This window comes from Pinus tabuliformis, chromosome Q (genome assembly GCF_031772625.1).
Source record: "Pinus tabuliformis cultivar Carrire ecotype Pingquan chromosome Q, CPIR1, whole genome shotgun sequence".
Lineage (NCBI taxonomy): Eukaryota > Viridiplantae > Streptophyta > Pinopsida > Pinales > Pinaceae > Pinus > Pinus tabuliformis.
This window is the reverse complement of record NC_142296.1, coordinates 1,119,530,611-1,119,553,870: the sequence shown is the minus strand read 5'-3', so window position 1 is coordinate 1,119,553,870 and position 23,260 is coordinate 1,119,530,611. Positions and strand designations below refer to the sequence as shown.

General features: G+C 34.4%; 1 protein-coding gene across 1 annotated transcript; it reads right to left on the bottom strand.

The window, feature by feature from the left end:
- Positions 1 to 1,609: 1,609 nt before the first annotated feature.
- LOC149223447 (peroxidase 11-like) lies at positions 1,610 to 4,023 on the bottom strand. Its single transcript, XM_089387910.1, has 4 exons — positions 3,799 to 4,023; positions 3,068 to 3,259; positions 2,354 to 2,519; positions 1,610 to 2,114 (listed from the first exon to the last, which is right to left on the bottom strand). The coding sequence occupies exons 1-4, from the start codon at positions 4,021 to 4,023 to the stop codon at positions 1,729 to 1,731; spliced, it is 969 nt and encodes a 322-aa protein (XP_089244036.1). The 3' UTR covers positions 1,610 to 1,728.
- Between the last annotated feature and the right edge of the window lie 19,237 nt (positions 4,024 to 23,260).

The window sequence follows — 23,260 nt, the reverse complement described above, 5'->3', positions numbered from 1 at the left end:
AAATGTTGGTAAATACAGATAGGCATCAATTCATAATATGCATGAAAACACTTACTACATGATATTTCTGTTGTTACTAAAATTAGAAAAAAAATCATAAAGCCAATTAAATTATAACTTTATTTTAAATTATTATCATTATTATTAATTATAAAAAATTAATATATAACTCAAATATTTATATATTTAAAAAAAACATAAAACAACATTCTTAATCATGACTATATTTTTTTCATGGAGATTCTTAATTTGTAAATAGACTTTGATATAATACTATGTGTCAATACCATGGTTTATCAATACCATATGCTCAAAAAACTAAACTCACTTCATATGAAACTTGTTAAAGTAACATTTTTTTAATTAATCAATTTAATATAAAGGGAAAAGTAAAGTATAACTATTTTGGAGATAAATATCAAGCTTCGATTTGTGTACACTATTATGAATATTCTAAAATATTTAGTGAAAATTAAATTTCTACTATCCACTTAATAATTTTTATAATTAAATTAAAATTCTAAAAAATTTACTCCAAAATAAACACATATATCTGTAAATCTAATTATAAAATCATTACCACATAATTTTTAAATTTCTATAAAATATAAATAATAAATTTAGTATAAAAAAATATTATTTGAGATTACAATCTAATGATATTCATTTATCAAAAATATTACATTTACTAATTAAATATAACATCAGTATCTAATCATTGAAAAATATATTTTTCTTTAATAAAACTATTAAGTCAAGGATGTTAAATATTATATTTTAAATATAAATATTTCAACCATAATGTATTTTCGTGTGCCTTCTCCAACATTCTCGTTAGGTTATTTTTATAATTTTCAATTTTTTTAGTAATTGGTTTTTCTTTTCTTAATTTTTTATATTTTCATTTAAATTTTGTTTAAATATCATTTAATTTTTTGATATTTATTTTTATTTTTATAAACTGAAAGACATTGTCAAATTTCAAGTCAAACGCCCTTTTGACTGAAAACCCAAAGTAGACTCAAGCTACTGTGGAATGGTGTCGGGACTAACGAGGCGTAATGCAAAGGATGCAAATAGATTATATAACGATGGATTGGATTAATATGGGCGTGAATGTATGCAAGTCTGCCATTTTTTAATTTGATTGAGGTGCAATCTCAATTAAATTATACGACGTTACATTTGTTTAATATTGGCGTGATGGTACGAGCATGACATTTTTTATTCATTCCGTTGAGATCTACTTTCAATTCATTCCTTTGAGATTTAATATCAATTAAATTATGTAACGTTGGATCTGTTTGATATTTCGCATGATTTTATGAGAATGACATATATAATTCTTTATTTTTTTTCCAGAGGAATTTTGTTGAATTCTCATGACATGGGTGGATTCTCTAAACATACTTTTTTTCACATTCATAAATAAATTTGAATAACAAATCTCCTAACCCATAATACTTTACTTATATGACTTTGAATAACAAATCTCGTAAAGAAAAAACCTTACAATTCTGAACAATTACATCTATGTAACTTAGCAATAAATATAATTCCCATGGAAGAACTTGACCTAAAATCACTACAATGTTTTTTAATAGAATTTGAGAAAACAGAGGTAAAATCATACTTTCTACTATGAAGAAGCGATATTTCTCTCAAAAATCGGCTCTGTTACTCTTCCCCATTATTTTAATTTTATGTAAACGCGGAGAAGTCAAGTTCTTATTCATTCATTACGCGGCAGTTCTTCCTCACTTCACCAGTCAGAAAAGTTTCAGGCGTCACTATATTTCCCATCTTCACCATTGAGTCCGAGAACTGCTTGGCAAACTCCAGAGCGTCAGTAGCATAATCTTTGACAATATGCGCCGTTAGTAAGCTCCTTAGGTCAGAGTTGAGGAGCCCTTCCCCATTCACTAAGTTGACGTAATATGAATTGTCGAACAACGTTGGAGTTGCATGATCTAAGGGCGATATGTTGTCATCGCCACCAGATGGAGGGCAAATTGCTCTCAGTCCAGATGCATAAAGTTCATTGCCTTCACTCCCGCCATTATAAATCCTTTGCCTAAAATTTGTGCATCGAGCTTGTCCAATTGTGTGCCCACCTGCGCAAGGAGAAACTCTAAAAGATTTTAACAAAAGTTTATCTTCAGAAAAATCTGTTAAATATATGTAGATTGCAGATTCCGAAAATATCTCGGAGATTATGACCATCGATAAAGAAGGCAAACAATTAACCCCTGTTTTAACTGTAAGAAATATTCTGAGAATCTAAAATAGACATAAAAATAAATGCCCACAAAAATCAATATCCAAAAATGCTCCAGAGTTGGTATTCACTGACCAGCAAGTGCCACCATATCTGTGGCTGTGAGGCCTTGTAATAAAAACTTTTCAATGAGAGTCTGGATGTTTGAATTGGGCGTGGGAATGTTGTTGTTTGCCTCGCTCAAACTAGCGTTTCTGGAGTCCTTTCTTCCCAATGGGACGCCCCAGTCTGGGCCACCGGCCTGGCAAGCAGCAAAGAAGAGACTTAAAAGAGGGATTTACGAATTTTATATGAATAGAATTTGATTAAGATTCTTTTTTACATTTTGTAAAGGAATTTATTTTAGATGAAATTGTGTATAGAATTTTTAATTTTGTTTGTTTTTTTGTGGACATTCCACTCATCCTTGTTTTTATTTTTAGTTTTAGTCTTTGATGTTTGATGACGGGTAAAATGTCCATTAAAAATATTAAACCATATTAAAAAATTTATAATTCTCTATAATATAAACAACCATGAAAATCTTCACTATTTGATTTCTTGTATATTAAAAGTCACGTCAAATAATTGATTTAAATTATAATAATCACATTTCATAAATATTTTCAAAATAGACCATTAAATTAGAAACCAGATAAATAATATTAATCACAAAATTTTCGAAAATATATAATTGAATCTTAGAGAGTGAAATTAAATAATTGAGTTAACTAATATTGTTACCCTCTCAAAATATCCTCAAAATATACAATTCGGTTAAATCAACTATGAAACAAATGTATAACATACCAGCACAACTGCATCTCTAGCAGCCAGGGTAAGTATATCAGCGCAAGACACAATACCGGGGCACACAGCCTCTAGCCTTTCCTTGATGGCATCTATAACTTCATATCCTCTCAGCGAATTTACATTTGGGCTCGCTGTTTTCTCCCCTATAAAGGTGGGCGTGTCATCCAGCAGCACAGACGCATCGCATCCCTGCATTAATTCCAAATATTATAGCAACGACTAAAAATATTAAATTTTAGAGCAGAAGTAAGCCAGTAAAAACTGTGTAATCAAAATTTTGTTTATGTTACAAGGTTTTTTGGGACAAAATCGGATTTTGAATTTATATTGATTGCAGATTTTAAAAATATTTCAAAATTTAATTGATACTAAAAATGTCAAAAAATTGCCTCATCACATTTTCCCATCAGATAAATAGAATGTATAATAGTATTATAATAAATAGATAAGTGGAATAATAAATAGATAAGAAGAGTGAAGCATTTTTATGTTGATTGCAAATTTCCAAAATATCTTAAAATCTGACCTTCAAAAACAGTTAATTATTTAATTTCTTTAAGAACAATCACATTTTCAGATATTCCTAAAATCTACACCCCATATAAAAAATAGAATATACATCCTAAATATTATAAGAATAGGATGCAAAACTTTGGTGACACAATTTTAATCCAAAAGCAATAAAAACATATGATTTGGAATTGTGAAAATTAAAATAAAGTACCTACCTGCACAAAGCAATCGTGAAAATGGAGGCGAAGTATGTAGGCTGCCACACGAGCTTCTTTCGTCGTCGCTAAATGCATTTCTGAACTTACAATGGGAACTACAAAGGGGCATGACTTCTCGTAATAATCTTCAGACAACAACGCAGCTGCAAGCTCTGCATGAAGTGCCGGAATGGATGACAAAGCCCCAACCAAAACAGTTAAGAATATCTGATATTTGTCCATTTCCCACTATCGATTATATTCCTATTAGCAAATATTGGAAGACGACCGCTCTGCTACTTGTTTTACGGTGAAGTTGACTGCTGGGTTTCTACGATCCGGTCATTTAATAGGGACGCATAATATCTTGCAGGGTCGATAAGTCTTCAACAATAATTACCTAAATTACAGATTGCACTCTGAATTTCTTCAAACTGATCACCAACACAACCAAATTCACGAAATCAATAGGAACTTCTCCGCGTGAGGATATATACTCTAGTAGCTGTGATCACCAACACAACCAAATTCATAGAATCAATAGGAACTTCTCCGCGTGAGGATATATACTCTAGTAGCTGTCATGGTGTATAATAATGTTGTCGTGTATAGCATTTTTTTGGAAAAGATATTTTCCCGAGGTTGATACGGCAGGTTAATTGGCTAAGATATGGAAGGCTAATTGGCTAAGGCACTATAAGAATTGATTAGAACGAAATGGCTAGCACGGAAATATTTGCAACAGCCTTATCATTAACCAATACACCAATGTGTACATTTATCAAATCATGGAAATGTAACTTTCTCTCTAATGCCATGGAAATTTCTAAGACATGGAAATGTAACTTCTCTCTAATGCCATAAGTTCACTGGAGAGATTTCCAGGAAATGTAACTTTCTCTCGGGTGCCATATGTTTCAGATTGAAAGGCATACGTAATTTTATAGGTAAAAATCATAATCAAATTATTAAAATATTATTCTATAGGTATTCAAAATTATGAATTTTTTTATTAAAAAAAAAAAACTCCATATGTGAAGCAAACTTGTCTCTTTTAAGTCCTCGGTTTATAGCTTTAATTAACAAGAATACCAAAGGTTCATAACCAAATCCGTTTACTCACGAATTTATGTCAAGTATCTCAATTCCTCTACGTTGTACAAATAAAACTCATGTTTCAGCGCTTTAGCTTTGGAAAAGAAGAAAGGAAATCACACTTTGAAAAATACAAATCAAATATTTCATTGCAAGGTCTTTTCACTTTTATTAAGTTTTCAAGTCTAAGAATTCTCAATGAATTACAAACTTTAATACAATGGATCGCTATTTTCTCTCAACAAATACGTTTAATCTTTTGAATTTTACCTTCATGTCATTATCAAATCAATTGAGTCAAAAAATTAATATATACATGGTATGAAAATGATTTATGCTTTTAAAATTTTCAAATTAATAGATTTATACCTGTCAATTTGAATCTCTTTTCCTCTTCTTTCCTTTTAATAACTGATTCTCATAGATCTTTACAGTAATATTAGAAGCAAATTGCACTCATAAATGTGAATCTCCTTTTGGTGCTTTTTGGCAACACCATTTTCATGTTGAGAGTAAATTTTCATTTGTAAATTTGGATCTCTCTCTTTCTCTTTCTGGAAAATTATTTCCATATATCTTTGAACTAATATTAACATTAATTTTTGTGTCTTTAGTGACAAGTACTGTGTTTATTCTATCTTTTCCACAAATGATAGGCTCTTATTATTTCCACAAATGAACAAGTTTTAAGAAATGGATATGGAGATAGTGACTCAAGTAGTGACTCAACTAGTAGCATTTCATTTGATTTTGTCTTTCATATGAAAACCATTTTTTATATATTTTCATGGCGACATATGTCTTTTATTTTTTTCCCTTACATCAATATATGCTAACTTTTTCTTTTCTTTTTTTTCTTCTCCTGTATATCTTCATAGTGACATATGAATGTTGATGACTTAATGAAAAACTTTGTAATTTTACCACATACCTCCTCTATCTTGTTCAATTTGGCTAGAATTCATTTGGTTCTGCTTTATCATACATTTCTATATTTAAAAGATTCATTGCTTATGTATCATGAAGGAAACAACATCACACCCTCCATTGTCACTTGCAATGATAAACAACCTTAGCGATAGGAAAATTTATTCATGCAAAACTCTCCGCAAAACATTGTCAGTGTGAACTTAAATAGGACAAGAAGACATAAACATAAGAAAAAACTTTTCAAGTGGATGCCTTTGTAAAACATCATTTAAATAAATTTACTACCATAGAGCCTGCTACACATAGGTACTGCATGGATACTTACAGCCTGGAGTGGAAGCCAGGCTTTACGAATATGAGAAAAAAAATTACCTTGAATCTTGTGTTTTTTAAAGTCCTCAAAGGTTAAGGTTGATACCAATTTTTAATATTCATTAAACTTGGCTAGAAGACATATTTGTCTCTCCATGTAACAATAATCAAATGTAATGGAAAGAAATAATGAAAAATAAATTGTTCTTTTGCTCCATCGAAAACAATTTGGAGAAATAAAAGAAACATACCATAGAGCAAACCTAGCTTGTATGAATAGGGTTTAGAGAGATCTTTGGTCGTGTACTTGACAGGATTGGAATGCTTGTCAGATCTACTTAAGATGAACTCAGAATTTTCATTTGAAAATCTAATCAGATGTAAGAAATCAGGTGTGTTTTCATTAGACCGTGAAAAATATAAGACATGTAAGAGAGTTGTGTCCTTACAAATTATTGAGAAGCATCCATTTACAATATAAAGAGATTGAGGAATTCAAATGTTAAGGAAAAATGTATTCTAGTTGAGCTGCGGGGATTTAGGATTTCATGTTTTGAATAATCCCATCCCCAAATGGATTCCTCTATATGTAAAATTTATTGGGTTACATTGTGATTCTATGAAATTGTTGCAGACGTCCAAAGCAATGCCTGCCCCCAATGAGCATAGAGTTATTTTTCAGGCTTGCTATTCGCCATCACAAAATAAAAAATTACTCCCGACAGGTAGATCATAGGTAAAGTCCAATCCTCTAAAATTTCAACCCAATTATTGTATTGTGATCAGTATAGAAATTGGAAACAATAAGAAATTTTTCTTGTTTCACAAAGTTGAAGTGTGTTAGGAGGCATGCATGAATTAGCATGCATTAGGAGTGTCCCTTTTTTCTCAGATTCCTTTCATATTTATTGGAATGGCCAATTGCCTAGAGCAATGCCACATTTATATTACTTAAGGCATATTTCATATTGTATATGGCTTGGAATTATAAATCTTTGTCTGATAGAGATGATTTTTTATTTGGGCAGGTGATGTGCTACCTAGAACCAATGTTGTGAAAATCATGATCGGGATTAAATTAGAAAGGGGAAAAAATTAGAAAAAATTGTAAAAATCGGGAAAAATTCGTAAAATACAAAAATATTCTTCTTCTTTTTTCAAATTTTTTAATATCTAATTCAACTACAACATAAAATAAATAAATTGACACATAAATATGATAAAATAACTAATATGTAAAATGTGTAATAGCATTTCTAGTGCTACATCACACATAACAGTGAATCATGTCATGAATAGTAAGTCCTGACTCCTGAACCCCAACTCAGCCTCAAAATATCAACAAAAGATATAATAATGTATCTCATATAATGAGTCATAATTTCATATACAATAAAATGAACCAAATAACCAATACTATTGATTTCCTCTGCCCCTCTTGCGAGAAAATGCAATAGCTTTTCCTTTCCATCTAGATGTAGATGTCGATGGAGTTGGCAGTGGACTCTACTATGCTCTAGAAGCTAAAGAACTAGGAGCTATAGGAGGTAGACCACGTCCTCTATTGGTGGCAGGGGTAGCATGGGTAGGTGGTGTCACCTCGTTCTCCTCCTCCTCCCCCTCTACGCCTTCCACTACCTCCTACTCTATCCAATCATTGACAGGCTCCATGAGAGGCCTCTCGACCTCAACGCTCCATGCAGCAATGGTGTCAATCCCATCCAATGAGATGGCATCCATATTAGGTATCCTCTCAAGCTGTCTCACCCACAATCGAAGATTGTAGTAGACATAAACCATCTCAATAAGTCGTTGAGACTCCAACCTGTACAAAGATCATAAAATAATATTTTTTAAATAATATTATTTAATGAATTTAAAATTTTAATTGGAAATTTGGAATATTTTAAGTTTTAAGTTTAATCTGTTGCACTTCTTGTTGTGTATTTTTTCAAATACACTGTAGTTGCACTCGCATCCTGAGGAGCTATATGTTTAGCTCAGGATTTGAATGGCAAGCTTTCACAGATGGGGTACTCTGGCACCATAGAGAGTCCACCATGCATCTACAACAAAATTACAAATAAGATAAACATAAGAAAAAAATGAAATTTGAACATTGAAAAAGAGTATGAAGTTATGAACTTGAAGAGACAATGAATGAAATAAACTAAAAAATGCCTTGCATTTTAGTCTTCCACAGCCATTTCTTTGGATATTTTTCCATGTTTTACTGGAGAGCGCACCATCCTCCAAACACAAGTTAAGAATCCATCCACGATCTCAACAGAAAATAAGAACCCACATGGGTAAGAAAATGTGGTGTTCAGGTAAATCCCTGTAGCATGAATGGGACGATGGAGTGTGTTGTTCCATCGTTCATCAATAACTTCCCATAGGAGGAGTTATTTCTGAAACCCCTCATCTCCCTTATCATCATAGTAGGTCTGAATGGATTCTTTGGCCTTGCCCATGGCCTCATACAAATAGCCCATTGCGGGCTTCTCAGCATCAACTAATCGAGGAACCTTTACCAAAGGTTCAGTAACACTGCACACCTCCTGCACTCCCACCGAGAAGTTTTCCTTGTATGAAACTAATCTGCATATGGCCTCTCCCTCTGGTTTGTGGCTAAATGTCAAAGCATGCCACTCATCTGAAAGAAACATTCTTTTCACATCCCACATAGAATTCAAGAGGGATTGAAGAGATATGAAATTGGTGGCAAACCATGTAATGGCGGGGCACACCAACTCCTTGTTATTGGTGAACTTTCTCATCAAGCTAAACACAGATGTATGATTATATATATATTTTGTAATGTTTTTTGATGAGTCAACAATATCTTTGACAAAGGAAATTTTTCCTATGTCCTCCAACATCAAATCAATACAATGTGTAACACAAGGTGTTCAAAATAAAGTAAGATGCCTCTCCACAAGCATCTTGCCAGCAACAACATAATTTGTAGCATTTTCCATTATGACTTGGATAACATGTTCTGAACCCGCCTCCAAATAAACACATCCAAAAAATCACACAATAATTTTGCATCTTTGATATGTGATGATGCATCAAAAGATTTCATAAACATTTTCCCCTCGAGACAATCAACCAAGAAGTTTATAAGGGTTTTCCCCTTTTGGTCAGTCCAACCATCTGATATCACATTGCATCCTGTTTGTGCCAATGATGCCCTAAACTCCTCCAATCTTTTGGTGCAGTTAACCTTTTCATCTTGAAGAATGTGGCCTCTAAAGTCATCATAAGAAGGTATTTTTTGCATTGGGCCAACAATTGAAATAGCATTAACAACAGGTTGGAAAAATGGATTATTCCTTGCAACACTGAAAGGAATATCACTCCAAAGGAGAAACTTGCTCAAAAACTTGTCAACTTGTTCTTTCTCATTTTTTTAAGCATTGAAGTGATATATGGTTGTGAACCAACCATGGTTCTAGGAATAAAAAATGATGAGGTAGCTACAGGGTCGGTTGTAGACATTGATGCTGAAGTATAACCAGTGCCACTTCCATATTGACATCCTAACACACTCCTTGCTAGTTGCTTCTTTAGATCTGTTTTGGTCGCTTTGTCTTGCTCTAATTTTTCGAATGATTTCATGGCTCTTTGGATGATTTCCGAATTTGTATTGGTGCAAGGCCCTACATCACGTCCAGGGATTTGTGCAAGGTGATACTTCAATCTATAAACCTCCCCCAACATATGTTGCCCACACAACTTACAGGACATGTTTATTCTATCAAACCCTCCATCAAGTTCACCAAATTCCCACAGAGGGTTCAATTTCCTTGGCATGTTTGTAACTTGGTTGAACTCTTGAGTCTTAATGTAAAATGAAGTTTGAAGTTTAACCTATTGCACAATAATAATTGCAAGTTAAAAAAAAAAATTACATACATGACACAACACATTGAATTTTTGACCAAAAAAAAAAATCAACTCAGTCCAACAATAATAGAAAAAATGCACATTCAATTCCTTTACGTTGCACAAATAAAACTCACGTTTCAACTCTTTACCTTTGGAAAAGAAGAAAGGAAATCACACTTCAAAAAATACAAATCAAATATTTCATTGCAGGGTCTTTTCAATAAATTACAGACTTTAATACAATGAATCGCTATTTTCACTCAACAAATACGTTTAATCTTTTGAAATTTACCTTCATGTCATTATCAAATCAATTGAGTAAAAAAATTAATATATACATTGTATGAAAATGCTTTATGCTTTTAAAATTTTCAAATTAATAGATTTATGCCTGTCAATTTGAATCGCTTTTCCTCTTCTTTCCTTTTAATAACTGATTCTCATAAATCTTTACAGTAATATTAGAAGCAAATTGCACTCATAAATGTGAATCTCCTTCCGGTGCTTTTTGGCAACACCATTTTCATATTGAGAGTAAATTTGCATTTGTAAATTTGGATCTCTTTCTTTTTCTTTTTGGAAAATTATTTCCATATACTTTTAAACTAATATTAACGTTAATTTTTGTCTCTCTAGTGACAAGTACTATGTTTATTCTATCATTTCCACAAATGATAGGCTCTTATTATTTCTACAAATGAACAAGTTTTAAGAAATGGATACGAAGATAGTGACTCAAGTAGTGATTCAACTAGTAGCATTCCATTTGATTTTGTCTTCCATATGAAAACCATGTTTTATATATCTTCATGGCGACATAGGTCTTTTATTTTTTTCCCTTATGTCAATATATGCTAACTTTTTCTTCTTCTTCTTTTCTTCTTCTGTATGTCTTCATAGTGACATATGACTGTTGATGACTTAATGAAAACCTTTGTAATTTTACCACATATGTCCTCTATCTTGTTCAATTTGGCTAGAATTCATTTGGTTCTCCTTATAATCTGTCTTATCATACATTTATATATTTAAAAGATTCATTGCTTATGTATCATGAAGGAAACAACATCACACCCTCCATTGTCACTTGCAGTGATAAACAACCTTAGTGATAGGAAAAATCTATTCATGCAAAACTCTCCATAAAACATTGTCAATGTGAATTTAAATAGGACAAGAAGACATAGACATAAGAAAAAACTTTTCAAGTGGATGCCTTTGTAAAACATCATTTAAATAAATTTATCAGCATAGAGGTTGGTACACATAGCTACTGCATGGATACTTACAGCCTAGGGTGGAAGCTAGGCTTTGCGAATATGTGAAAAAAATTACCTTGATTCTTGTGTTTTTTAAAGTCCTCAAAGGCTAAGGTTGATACCAATTTTTAATATTCATTAAACTTGGTTGGAAGACATATTTGTCTCTCCATGTAACACTAATCAAATGTAATGGAAAGAAATAATGAAAAATAAATTGTTATTTTGCTCGATCGAAAACAATTTGGAGAAAGAAAAGAAACATACCATAGAGCAAACCTAGCATGTATGAATAGGGTTTAAAGAGGTCCTTGGTCGTGTACTTGACAGGATTGGAATGCTTATCAAATCTACTTAAGATGAACTCAAAATTTTCATTTGAAAATCTAATTAGATGTAAGAAATTAGGTGTGTTTTCATTAGATCGTGAAAAATATAAGACATGTAAGAGAGTTGTGTCCTTAAAAATTATTAGGAAGCATCCATTTACAATATAAAGAGATTGAGGAATTCAAATGTTAAGGAAAAATGTATTCTAGTTGAGCTGCGAGGATTTAGGATTCCATGTTTTGAAGAATCCCATCCCCAAATGGATTCCTCTATATGTAAAATTTAATGGGTTACATTGTGATTCTATGAAATTGTTGAAGACGTCCAAAGCAATGCCTGCCCCCAATGAGAATAGAGTTATTTTTCAGGCTTGCTATTCGCCATCAGAAAATAAAACAATACTCCCGACAGGTAGATCATAAGTAAAGTCCAATCCTCTGTAATTTCAACCCAATTATTGTATTGTGATTAGTATAGAAATTGGAAACAATAATAACTTTTTCTTGTTTCACAAAGTTGAAGTGTGTTATAAGGCATGCATGAATTAACATGCCTTAGGAGTGTCCCTTTTTCCTCAGATTCCTTTCATATTTATTGGAATGGCTAATTGCGTGGAGCAATGCCACATTTATATTACTTAAGGCCTATTTCATATTGTATATGGCTTGGAATTATAAATCTTTGTCTGATAGAGATGATTTTTTATTTGGGCCGGTCATGTGCTACCTAGAATCAATGTTGTGAAAATCGTGATCGAGATTAAATCAGCAAGGGGAAAAAATTATAAAAAATCGTAAAAATTGGGAAAAAAATCGTAAAGTACAAAAATATTCTTATTTTTTTTCAATTCTTTTAATATCTAATTCAACTGCAACATAAAATAAATAAATTGACACATAAATATGATAAAATAACTAATATATAAGATGTGTAATATCATTTCTAGTGCTACATCACACATAACAGTGAATCATGTCCTAAACAGTAAGTCCTGACTCCTGAGCCCCAACTCAGCCTCAAAATATCAACAAAAGATATAATAATGTATCTCATATCATGAGTCATAATTTTATATACAATAAAATGAACCAAATAACCAATACTGCTGATTTTTTCTGCCCCTTTTGCGAGAAAATGCAGTAGCTTTCCCTTTCCCTCTAGATGTACATGCCGATGGAGTTGGCAGTGGACTCTGCTATGCTCTAGAAGCTAAAGAACTAGGAGCTATAGGAGGTAGACCACGTCCTCTACTGGTGGCAAGGGTAGCGTGGGTAGGTGGTGTCACCTCCTCCTCCTCCTCCCCCTCTACGCCTTCCACTACCTCCTATTCTATCCAATCATTGACAGGCTGCATGAGAGGCCTCTCTACCTCAACGCTCCCAATGAGATGGCATCCATATCAGGTATCCTCTCAAGTTGTCTCACGCACAATCGAAGATTGTAGTAGACATATAACATCTCATTAAGTTGTTGAGACTCCAACCTATACAAAGATCATAAAATAATATTTTTTAAATAATATTTTTTAATGAATTTAAAATTTTAATTGGAAATTTGGAATATTTTAAGTTTTAATTTTAACATGTTGCGCTTCTTGTTGTGTATTTTTTCAAATACATTCTAGTTGCACTCGCATCCTGAGGAGCTACATGTTTGACTGAGGATTTGAATGGAAAGATTTCGTAGATGGGGTACTCTGGCACCATAGAGAGTCCACGATGCATCTACAACAAAATTACAAATAGGATAAACATAAGAAAAAAATCCATGCATGCACGCATGCGAAACAATCATATGCCTTACTCTATAGACACCAAGACGAGTAGGACAATGGACTCAGACACAACCAGGAACCCAACGAGGCCACGCGTCTGGCACTTCTAGTGCCCATCACCCCATAGCCCATACATATACATATCACCAATCAAGGGTCAAATAGACTGCTCAATACTAACAAAATTTGCTAAGTTAAGACAAAAAACATACAAGTGAACGCTGCGAGAACCTGAAGACGACCATAATCGCCTGCTCCCTAGAATTCCCCTCTCACACCAGATCCTTAGGAGCATGAGTTCACAAACTACCTTACTCAACTACGCGAATAGAATTATTACCACACCAAGTGTCCTTAAACCTCTGTCGCCTTCGAGCCAGGGAATTAAACATTGCATGCGTACCACCACCACTCCAAGTGTTGCATGCATGCAAAGGGTGGTCAGAACAATCATTAGGATTCATATTAATCGTTGGGCTAGGACAAACCCACTAAGTCCAACTTGCACCCTGATCAAGGAAAAACAATTAAAAAATATTTGAACACAAAACGACCTCACATTTCTTTTTCAAACTCATGTAAACTTACTTTAACAAAGCGAACAATAATAATATAAGAAATACCTATTAATATAAAAATAACTCAATCATATTCCTATAACGAATATGTGTAACCTTTGGCACTTTTATTTCTACCAATAGAACCTCTTTCGAAAAAAATATTTTTATTTAATATAACATTGGTAATTTTGGCCGAAATAATTCTTAAAGTTATTAAAATTTCTTATTATTATTCAGTTTTGCCTTTCACTAGGTATTAGTTTGTCTTTGACCAAAAATTTATGATGCTTATGCATAGTTTAACATTAGGAATTCAATTTTTGTTCTTTTTTATTATTATTTAAATTAATTTATTTGTAAGGTGATTGATTGAGGTTTTATTATGGGTTGTTTAGTAATTTCTATTTCTATTGGTTACTATTTTTTTGTTCTTAGTTTTATTTCATTTTTATTTAACATTTTTTATTTTTTTATTTTTCTTTAATTATAATTTTTCACAATCAATTTAAAATGACTCATTATTATATTAAAACATATTTTAATAGATTTAATTAATAAAAATTATATATATTAATAAAAATAAAACATACAGACATAAATATATGTATGTTAATATAAACAATATTAGTTATTCATATTTCTTATTTTTTGGTGATACCATTCAACAATACAATATTTTATTATATTTTTTATAAAAAAATTAATAAAAATTAATGATAATTAATGAGTGGAAAAAATAATAATGTTACCAAAAAATTATATAATTATTATTTGAAAATTTATACCATTAAAAAATAGTGCGATTATATAAATTAAAATGTTGGTAAATACAGATAGGCATCAATTCATAATATGCATCAAAACACTTACTACATGATATTTCTAGTGTTACTAAAATTAGAAAAAAAAAATCATAAAGCTAATTAAATTATAACTTTATTTTAAATTATTATCATTATTATTAATTATAAAAAAAATTAAGATATAACTCAAATATTTATATATTTAAAAAAACATAAAACAAGATTCTTAATCATGACTATATTTTTTTCATGGAGATTTTTAATTTGTAAATAGACTTTGTTATAATACTATGTGACAATACCATGGTTAATCAATACCACATGCTCAAAAAACTATAACTCACTTCATATGAAACTTGTTAAAGTAACATTTTTTTTAATTAATCAATTTAATATGAAGGGAAAAGTAAAGTATAACTATTTTGGAGATAAATATCAAGCTTTGATTTGTGTACACTGTTATGAATATTCTAAATATTTAGTGAAAATTAGATTTCTACTATCCACCTAATAATTTTTTATTTTTTTTGTAAGCTGAGGAGGGACCCCTTTTTTTCCTTTTCTATTACTTCGAGTCAAAACCAAAACATAATCATGGTGGCCTCAACTCGCCCCGTAGGGAAACCGGGTTTATTTGCCACCTTAAGTTCCTTACGGCCATCCAAAAATAAAATAACCATATTCTTCTTGTCCATGCTAAGTGAACTAAACAGTCATAAAGGTTTTTATAGTTTCGTATCTGCATACTAAGATTTTCCATAACTACTAAAGATGTTGGTTTAAAATCTACTGAACTCATGAAAAACAACAAAATTTAGTACATATCTTCCATTACTGAGCTCCATTGGCTGCTTGCTGCTCCATTTCTCCTTTGATGTCTGGGTGACAGGCCTTTATCTGCTGCTGAATTTCATCCATCTTTTTATCCTGCATTAACAATGTTATCTGGATATTCCTCAGTTCTTTCTTTAAGTTTGGTATTCCTTGAGACAGCTCGGCCATTTCCTTGGCTACTTGTTCCATTGCCTTCGCTAGCAGTCGCTTCATTACCCAGTAGACATGCAGCGACTGTTTGTACAGAGACATGCGGCCCCTTGTATTTCCTGGGTCTGGGAGAAGGTATTCCCAGTCCTCCATTTCAGATTCAGATTGTCCCTGAATTGCCTCCTCTTCCATCTGCTGTATCATCCTTCTAATGTCCTTGTTTGTGTTTTCATAGTATGCTCTTTCCGCATACTGAACCTTCTTCCCAGAGGACCTTCTTATTTTTCTTTCATTTGTCGTTATATGTTCCTTTCTGTTATCTCCTGATCTTCCCCTGCCCCTTCCACGCAGTCCCTGTCTACATCCCCTGCCTCCTCTATTCCTGTAGTGCCCGCTCCCTCCTTGATTTTTCAAACCCGAGACGCTGCCAATGTCACCGTCTCCCATTCGTTCTCGTCCTCGCCTCTTCTCATCTCCCTGTCTTTCCTGATTTTCCCCTGTCCCGTGGTTTGCTCTCTTACCTATTTTCTCACTCATCTGTTCCCCTTATTCCCTGTCCGCGCCGTACATTTCTATATCATCCTCCGAGTCTTCCTGAATCAGAAAAATTTCCTCCACTGTTTCTTCTTTCACCACCCCTTTATCTTTTTTCTCCCGAATGCTGCGACCCCTGGTGGATTCCTCCTCCTCAATTCTCGCTCTCCTCCTCGTCGCCATACCTCCTCTAACCTCTGTACTGGATATCCTACCTCTCTTGACTCACAATTTCCCTTTGTCTCTTGCTTGCTTCCTCGCCACCCTTTCTATTCTATGGTTCTCACCTTTTTCCCGTCGTCTTTGTCTCCCTTCGCATCGCTTCCTCTCCTTATTATTCCTCCTCTTACGATTTCTCCTGTCTGTCTTTATCTGCTTACCGTGCCATCTGTTGGTTTGTTTGCCGTCTTCGTCCTCTCCCACCTCCTTCATACCATCATATTTGCATTTGTTTTCTGACTGTCTGTCATCTCCACCTCCCTCCGTCATCATTTTGCTTTTAATCTGCCTTAAGGTGTGATCGTTCCTCCTGCACATACTTGCATTGTTTATTATTATCTGACTCCCCACAGTGCTGTACTTTTGCTGCTCCTGACCAACATTTATTGCTTTGTATCTCTCTTTGATCATCCCGATCGGGGTTCTCCTGTATTTATCTTTATTGCTGTTTGGATTCCGCATGATCTTGGTTGATTATGGATGTCAGTTCCTTCCAACTCGAGTTATGCATTAATAATGGCCATTTGTTGTCAATCCTTCTTTCCTGATCATTACTCCCCCAGTTGGCAAGAAAGTCCGCCGCCTTATTTCCTTTCCTTCTGACGTGGTTTATAATTTTATAATCTATTCTCCTTAACAATTCTGCCAGATCCTGAACAATTCCAGCTGTTCTCCAGCTTCCAACTATATGTTCCCAATTCTTCCTATTATTGAGTTTCCGTAGCATTTCTACTACCACCTGAGAATCCCCTTCTATCTCCAGGTTCCTGTAGCTTTTCCTCACCGCGATTCTTAACCCTTGGTGCACCACCCACAATTCAGCCTCGTTATTAGTCATTTCTCCTCCCCATTCTGCATATACCCATCTGGTGTTTTCCTCATTGTCTCTAAAAATTCCCCCAAAGCCTGCGTTACCTGGGTTCCCTTTGGAATCCCCGTCGAAATTCAACTTGATGAATTTCTCTCTAGGATATCTAAACTGTTATGGGCTATGAACCTATTTGCTCTGCCGTTTTTCTTTCTTAGGATATATCATATCATATTTCAATTTTAATTTTGATAAAATTTGTCCTTCGTTTTGATTCACTTTCCATTCTTCCTCTTCCCAATCTTCGGCTAGAATCATTTCTTTGACAGAGCTTAGAACTCTTTTCCAAATTTCTTCGGGGTTTTTATTTTTATCCAGGAAGATCCTTCGATTTATTTCCTTCCACAACAGCCATATCACAAAGCCCATCGTCAGTAACTAGGCTCTCTTTACCACTTTGCACTGAACATTTTCTTTATTCCATTGGAAAATGGTTTGTCTTATGTCCCTGGGGTTTCTTTTTGATTTACCATATAGATTTTTCATCTTTTCCCATAATTGCTGAGCAAATAGGCAGTTATTCAGGATGTGTTCCTGGGACTCGGTTTCTGTATTGCACAGACTACACCTCGATGGCCCGAGGATGCCTCTCTTTTGTATTTTATCCCAAGTTAAGATTCTTTCTTTTCCCACAAGCCATGCAAATATGGTTATCTTCGGCCACCATTTATTGTCCCAAATGATTTTCCACTCTGTGTCTTCCTCTGCTCTCTCATGTTGCCCCATCAGGTAATACGCCTCCTTAACTGTAAAGGTTCCTCTCATTGATTTTCCCCATCGGAGGATATCCTCCCCGGTTCTGACCTTTATTTTCCTTGATTCAAGCTCTTTTAGGTATGTTCTTTGCTGTTCTTGATTTATGTTTTCATCCCACTCCTCTGGCTTTTTCCATTTTCTCCATATTCCATCTGTCTCCCCTTCCATCCAGTAATCCTTTACGTATGTCCTGCCCTCCCTAAGCGCATTTTGTTGTATATTCTGGAGGGTTTGTATATTGATCAATTTGTCTCTTTGCTGCCATTTCTCATCCCAGAATCTGGCGCTTCTTCCTCCTCTTATTTCCCAGAATGCATGGCTATTGATTAAGTCACTGTTTTGGCTTGCAAGTTCCCAAATGGTTGAACCGTATGGAGTTTATTTGGAATATTGTACTTATGGTTCCATATTTTCTTCCACAGGTCGTTTCCTCTTCGCATCCACCGCCACCACAATTTTTCTCCAAGCACCTTATTAGCATCTCCGGGTCTCTCAGTCCTAGACCTCCTTCCTCTTTTCTTTTCGTTAGATTTTTCCAAGAGACTAGTACCCATTTCCTCTGCTGATTCGGACCACCCCATATGAATTTTCCATAAATCTCTTTATTCGCACTTGCTTCTTGGGGAGCAGGCATGATTCATAAGGGGTAAATAGGTATTGCTTGGAGAAAAGATTTCAGGAGGACTATCCTGCCTGCAATGTTAAAAGATCTGAATTACCAGCTTGCTAATTTATTCTTGATTTTTTCTATGACCTTCTGCCACTTTACCATTCTTTTAGGATTTGTATCTAGCTGATTCCCCAAGTACTTTTTTGGGAGTTCTCCCTGCCTGAATCCTAAAGTCCTGGTTAGGTGAGTTTTGATTGATTCTATGGTGTTAAAGACAAAGGTGCAAGATTTCTCATTGTTGATCTCCATCCTTGATGCCTCCATAAACAAGTCCAAGATTCTTTTAATGTTTCTTACTTCTTTTAATGATGCCTCACAGAATAGCATTATGTCGTCTACAAACTGTTGATGGGTTATGGGCAAATTGTCTCCCCATAACCTTAAACCTTTGATTTTTCTGTCTTGTAGTTCCTTCTTAAAGTATCTTCCCAGGCCCTCAGCTGCCATTATAAAGAGGAAGTGGGAGAGGGGATCCCCTTGCCTTATACCTCTAGTAGCATTGAATGTTGTTGAAGGAGTTCCATTTATTAGTATTGAGAAATTTGGCATTGATATCATGTTGTACACCCATTCTATCCACCTGTTGTTGAAACCGAAGCTCTCCAGGACTCTTTCCAGATAATGCCAGTTCAATCGATCATAGGCTTTTGATAGGTCGAGCTTTATCAACATTCCTTTCTGTTTCTTTTTTTTAGGGAATAGATCACTTCTTGGGTCACTACTAAACCATCAAGAATTTGTCTACCCTCTACAAACCCTGTTTGCTCAGGGGAGATAAGGCTGGCTAGAAGGGGTTTTAGTCTTTTAGCTATCAGGGTGGCTATTATTTTATATATGACATTACACAAAGCTAAGGGTCGAAAACCCTGAGCATTTTCTGAATTAGCATTTTTAGGTATCAGAGTAAAGAAGGTCGAGTTAATGGCGGGCCATACCTTTTGTTTCATGCACGATTCTTCTACAATCTCCAGGATCTCTGTACCCAGAAAGTGCCATCTTACTTGGAAGAACTCCATTGTATAGCCATCAGGACCTGGTGCTGTGCCTTACTTCATACTCATCACAATTTTCTCTACCCCCTCAATAGTAGCTGCTCTCATCAGTGCTTTATTTTGCTCCTCTGTTACTAGTTTAGGGATCTCCTTGCATATGCTCTCTATTGTTGTTGCCCGGTCTTTTTGGGGCTCTATCAGAATTTCTTTATGATATTCCTCCAGCTCCTTCTCAATTCCTTCTTGCTTTACTACCCTTTCGCCTTCTTCGTTTTTAATGGAGAGAATCCTATTTCTCTGTCTGTGTTGTATCGTAGCTTGGTGAAAGAACTTAGTATTTCTTTCTCCTTCCCTTAGCCAGTTGATCCTGGATTTTTGTCTCCATAGGATCTCTTCCTACTTCCTTCTCTCCTCTAGTTTACTTATTATAATCCCTTCTTTTTTGTAGCTTTCCTCCGTTCTCCCTTCTGTAATTATTTGCTGTTGTATTTCTTCCATTTATTTTTCCAGTTTCTGTTTCTCCTCCATTATATTCCCAAATTCTTCTTTGTTCCATTTCTTTATCTTCACCTTCAGTTCTTTGAGTTTAAGTTGGAAAGTGTGCATCTTCCCTTTACCCTGTAATGTACTTTGATTCCACCATTCCTCTGCTTTTTGCAAAAAGTTTGGGTTCCTTAGCCAAAAGGCATCGAATCTGAATGGTTTTTTGCTTGAGTTTTTCTTGATATCTCTTTCCAACCTAACTGGCCAATGATCTGAACCTATAGTTGGCATTATTTTTGCTTCTACAAAGACATCTCGGTTCATGATTGATTCTGATAATAAGAATCTATCTAATTTGGAAGCTATCTGGTTTTTCCCACCTCTGCGGTTATTCCATGTATAAATGCCATTAATGGTTGGCATATCCACCAGCCTCTGTTCTATTATCATCTCATTAAATATTTCCATATTTTGATCTGGTCTTCTTATTCCTCCTTTTTTCTCATCTATGGTTCTAATCATATTAAAGTCTCCTCCTACTATCAGAGAGTTTCGGGGTAGATCCTTCTAGCGACTTGAAGATTCTTAAGAAACCTTTCTCTTTGTCCTGGTATGTGTGGTCCATAGACTCCAGAGATGAGAATTCTCTCTGCTGACCCTGTTAATCTACACAGACCTGTGAGAACTCTAGGCAGACTTATCCAATTTTCGAATATTACCTCCTCGGGATTCCACATGATTGCTAAGCCTCCTGCTGAGCCATTCGCATCTTGGCTCATTACTTCGTACTGAATTTTGAGTTTTTTAATTATTCCTTCCATTTGCTGCATACTAATCTTCGTCTCCTAGATGATTATGATCCCCGGTTTGTCCTTCTTCAGCCTCTCTTTTAAATATCTCTGCTTTCCCTTACTGTTGAGGCCCCTAATATTCCAGCTTGTAATTATCATTTATAACTTCTTGGGGGGTTGTTGGAATACCTCTGATAGAGGTATAACTTTATCTGAGTTGACCAAAATTTCTCCGACAGCTTGTAAAGTCTCACTCAACGTTCTTCTGTCTCTCTTTTTGCTTCCCTTGCCAGTACTGTCCATTCCCAAAATGCCATTTTCTTGTATCCCTGTTTGGCCTGTTTGGTCTTCCAGAATTCTGCCTTTTTTTTTCTTTGTACTTTTGGAATGCTTCCTTGCATAATTGTTTCTGGGATTCTGGTATAAATCTTTCATCAAGATTTTTCCATTCTTGTAACCTTTTTCTCATGATTCTTTCCTCTTCAATCCCACTTTCCTTTTGTTGTTCTGTCTCCATCTGTGTTTGTTCTGTTATTATTTCCACACTTTCCCCTACGCCTTCTTCGGTCTCTCTAATGGTTGCTATATTTTTATCTTTTGTCTCTTTGATGATTTCCATTGGCTCGTTCTCTGTTCCTTCTTCTTCTATCAATTTTTCCTCCTTTTCTTCCTCGTCCGTTTGTAAAGCTTGGAATTTATTATGACTCTCAATTACATCATGTCTTGTTTGTATTTGTATATTTGTTCCTTCTTTTCCCGGTTTCTTCCTCCTAGTTACCTCTTGGAAACCCTCTTCTCCATCCTCTGTTCTCTCTGCTCTCCTTTGCTCTTCTTCTTGTTGTCTAATAGTTTCCTCCTCTTTATTTACCGGACATTGTTTATACAGGTGCCCATATTCATGACACCTTCTGCACCTGAAAGGAATGTGTTCATAGTCTATTGGTTGTTGCCATATCTCATCATGATACTCTAGCTCTATATATTCAGGCAATGGTTCAGCTATGTTCATGTAGACGGACAACCTTGCATAGGACGTGTATTTCCCTCTTTTAGTGTATTTCAATCGTAAATATGTTTAGTGACACCATCTAAGCGCTAATATGGCTATTATATATTATTGATCATACTTCGTTCTTGAATTTTTTCAATGTGGTATGTCATTGTGACTTCTTGCATATGTCATTTCAATGGTGTGGATTATTGCCTTTCATCTCTAGTCCTACACCTTAATGTAGTGTCTTAGATTTCATTAGGTGAATTAGCATTTTAAAAGTTTATGAGTCATTATCATTTTGCTCGATTGTATGCATAGCTACAAGCATTTTTGGTGTTCTTCTATTTGGAGACCAAGTTATGGATGATGTCCTAACCAATTCTGACACCAAATTGGGAGTTCTTTACAGTGTTATGATGAATGACATTGATTGCATGACCTATGTTGTACATCTGATGCAAGTCCTTCATCTTGTATTTTTTTCCCTACGGCTTAATATTGATAGGCTTATATTTGCAACCAAAAAGCCACTCATTTCAAATAATAAGATGTTCATCTGGATCACTACCATATTCATTGGGACCATTTTCCTCCACGCATCATTCATACCCAGTATTTGGGATGTATTTCAGCTCACAGGGGCTACTGCACCAGTTTATATTGGGTTCATCTTCCTAGCTTCCATTTCTCTCAGGCAAAGAAAGGTTTCCTTTCATTTCTGGTTGTCTTTTATCTGGATTATATGTAACTTCTAATCTCAATTGATTTTAATTGCATAGACACTCATGGAATATAAAAAAAAGGACATATGTCTCTCATTGCTTATGATTTTCCTTACACTAGTTTCAAGCTCAATTGCTATATTGAGTGATTATTTTGCCTGCAAATATTACAATTGATACACCTTTTCCAGTCAATATCCATAAAAGTTACATGGTTAGATATTGTATAGGGTACAAAAGCAGGCAACACATGACATTCTATCCTTTAGAGATCTATTCTATGGGTATTCAAAAAATTTAATCCACATGAATGTAACGTTCCCTTTGATGTCACATATCCCATATTGAAAGGCGTACACAACTTTAAATGTGAAAATCATAATCAAATTATTAAAACTAATACAAAATTTCCTTAAAGTATTGAGTTCCACCTCAATCAGTCTATTGGTCAGCATTATCACGATTCACAAGCCCAAACTAAGATGGGGAACCCAATGAGGTAGGCCCTCC

Coding starts and splice junctions, on each gene's coding strand:
- LOC149223447 (XM_089387910.1), bottom strand. CDS start 4,023: ATGGACAAATATCAGATATTCTTAACTGTTTTGGTTGGGGCTTTGTCA. Junction 3,260..3,798: donor TTCACGATTGCTTTGTGCAG/GTAGGTACTTTA, acceptor GAATTAATGCAG/GGATGCGATGCGTCTGTGCT. Junction 2,520..3,067: donor CTAGAGATGCAGTTGTGCTG/GTATGTTATACA, acceptor GCTGCTTGCCAG/GCCGGTGGCCCAGACTGGGG.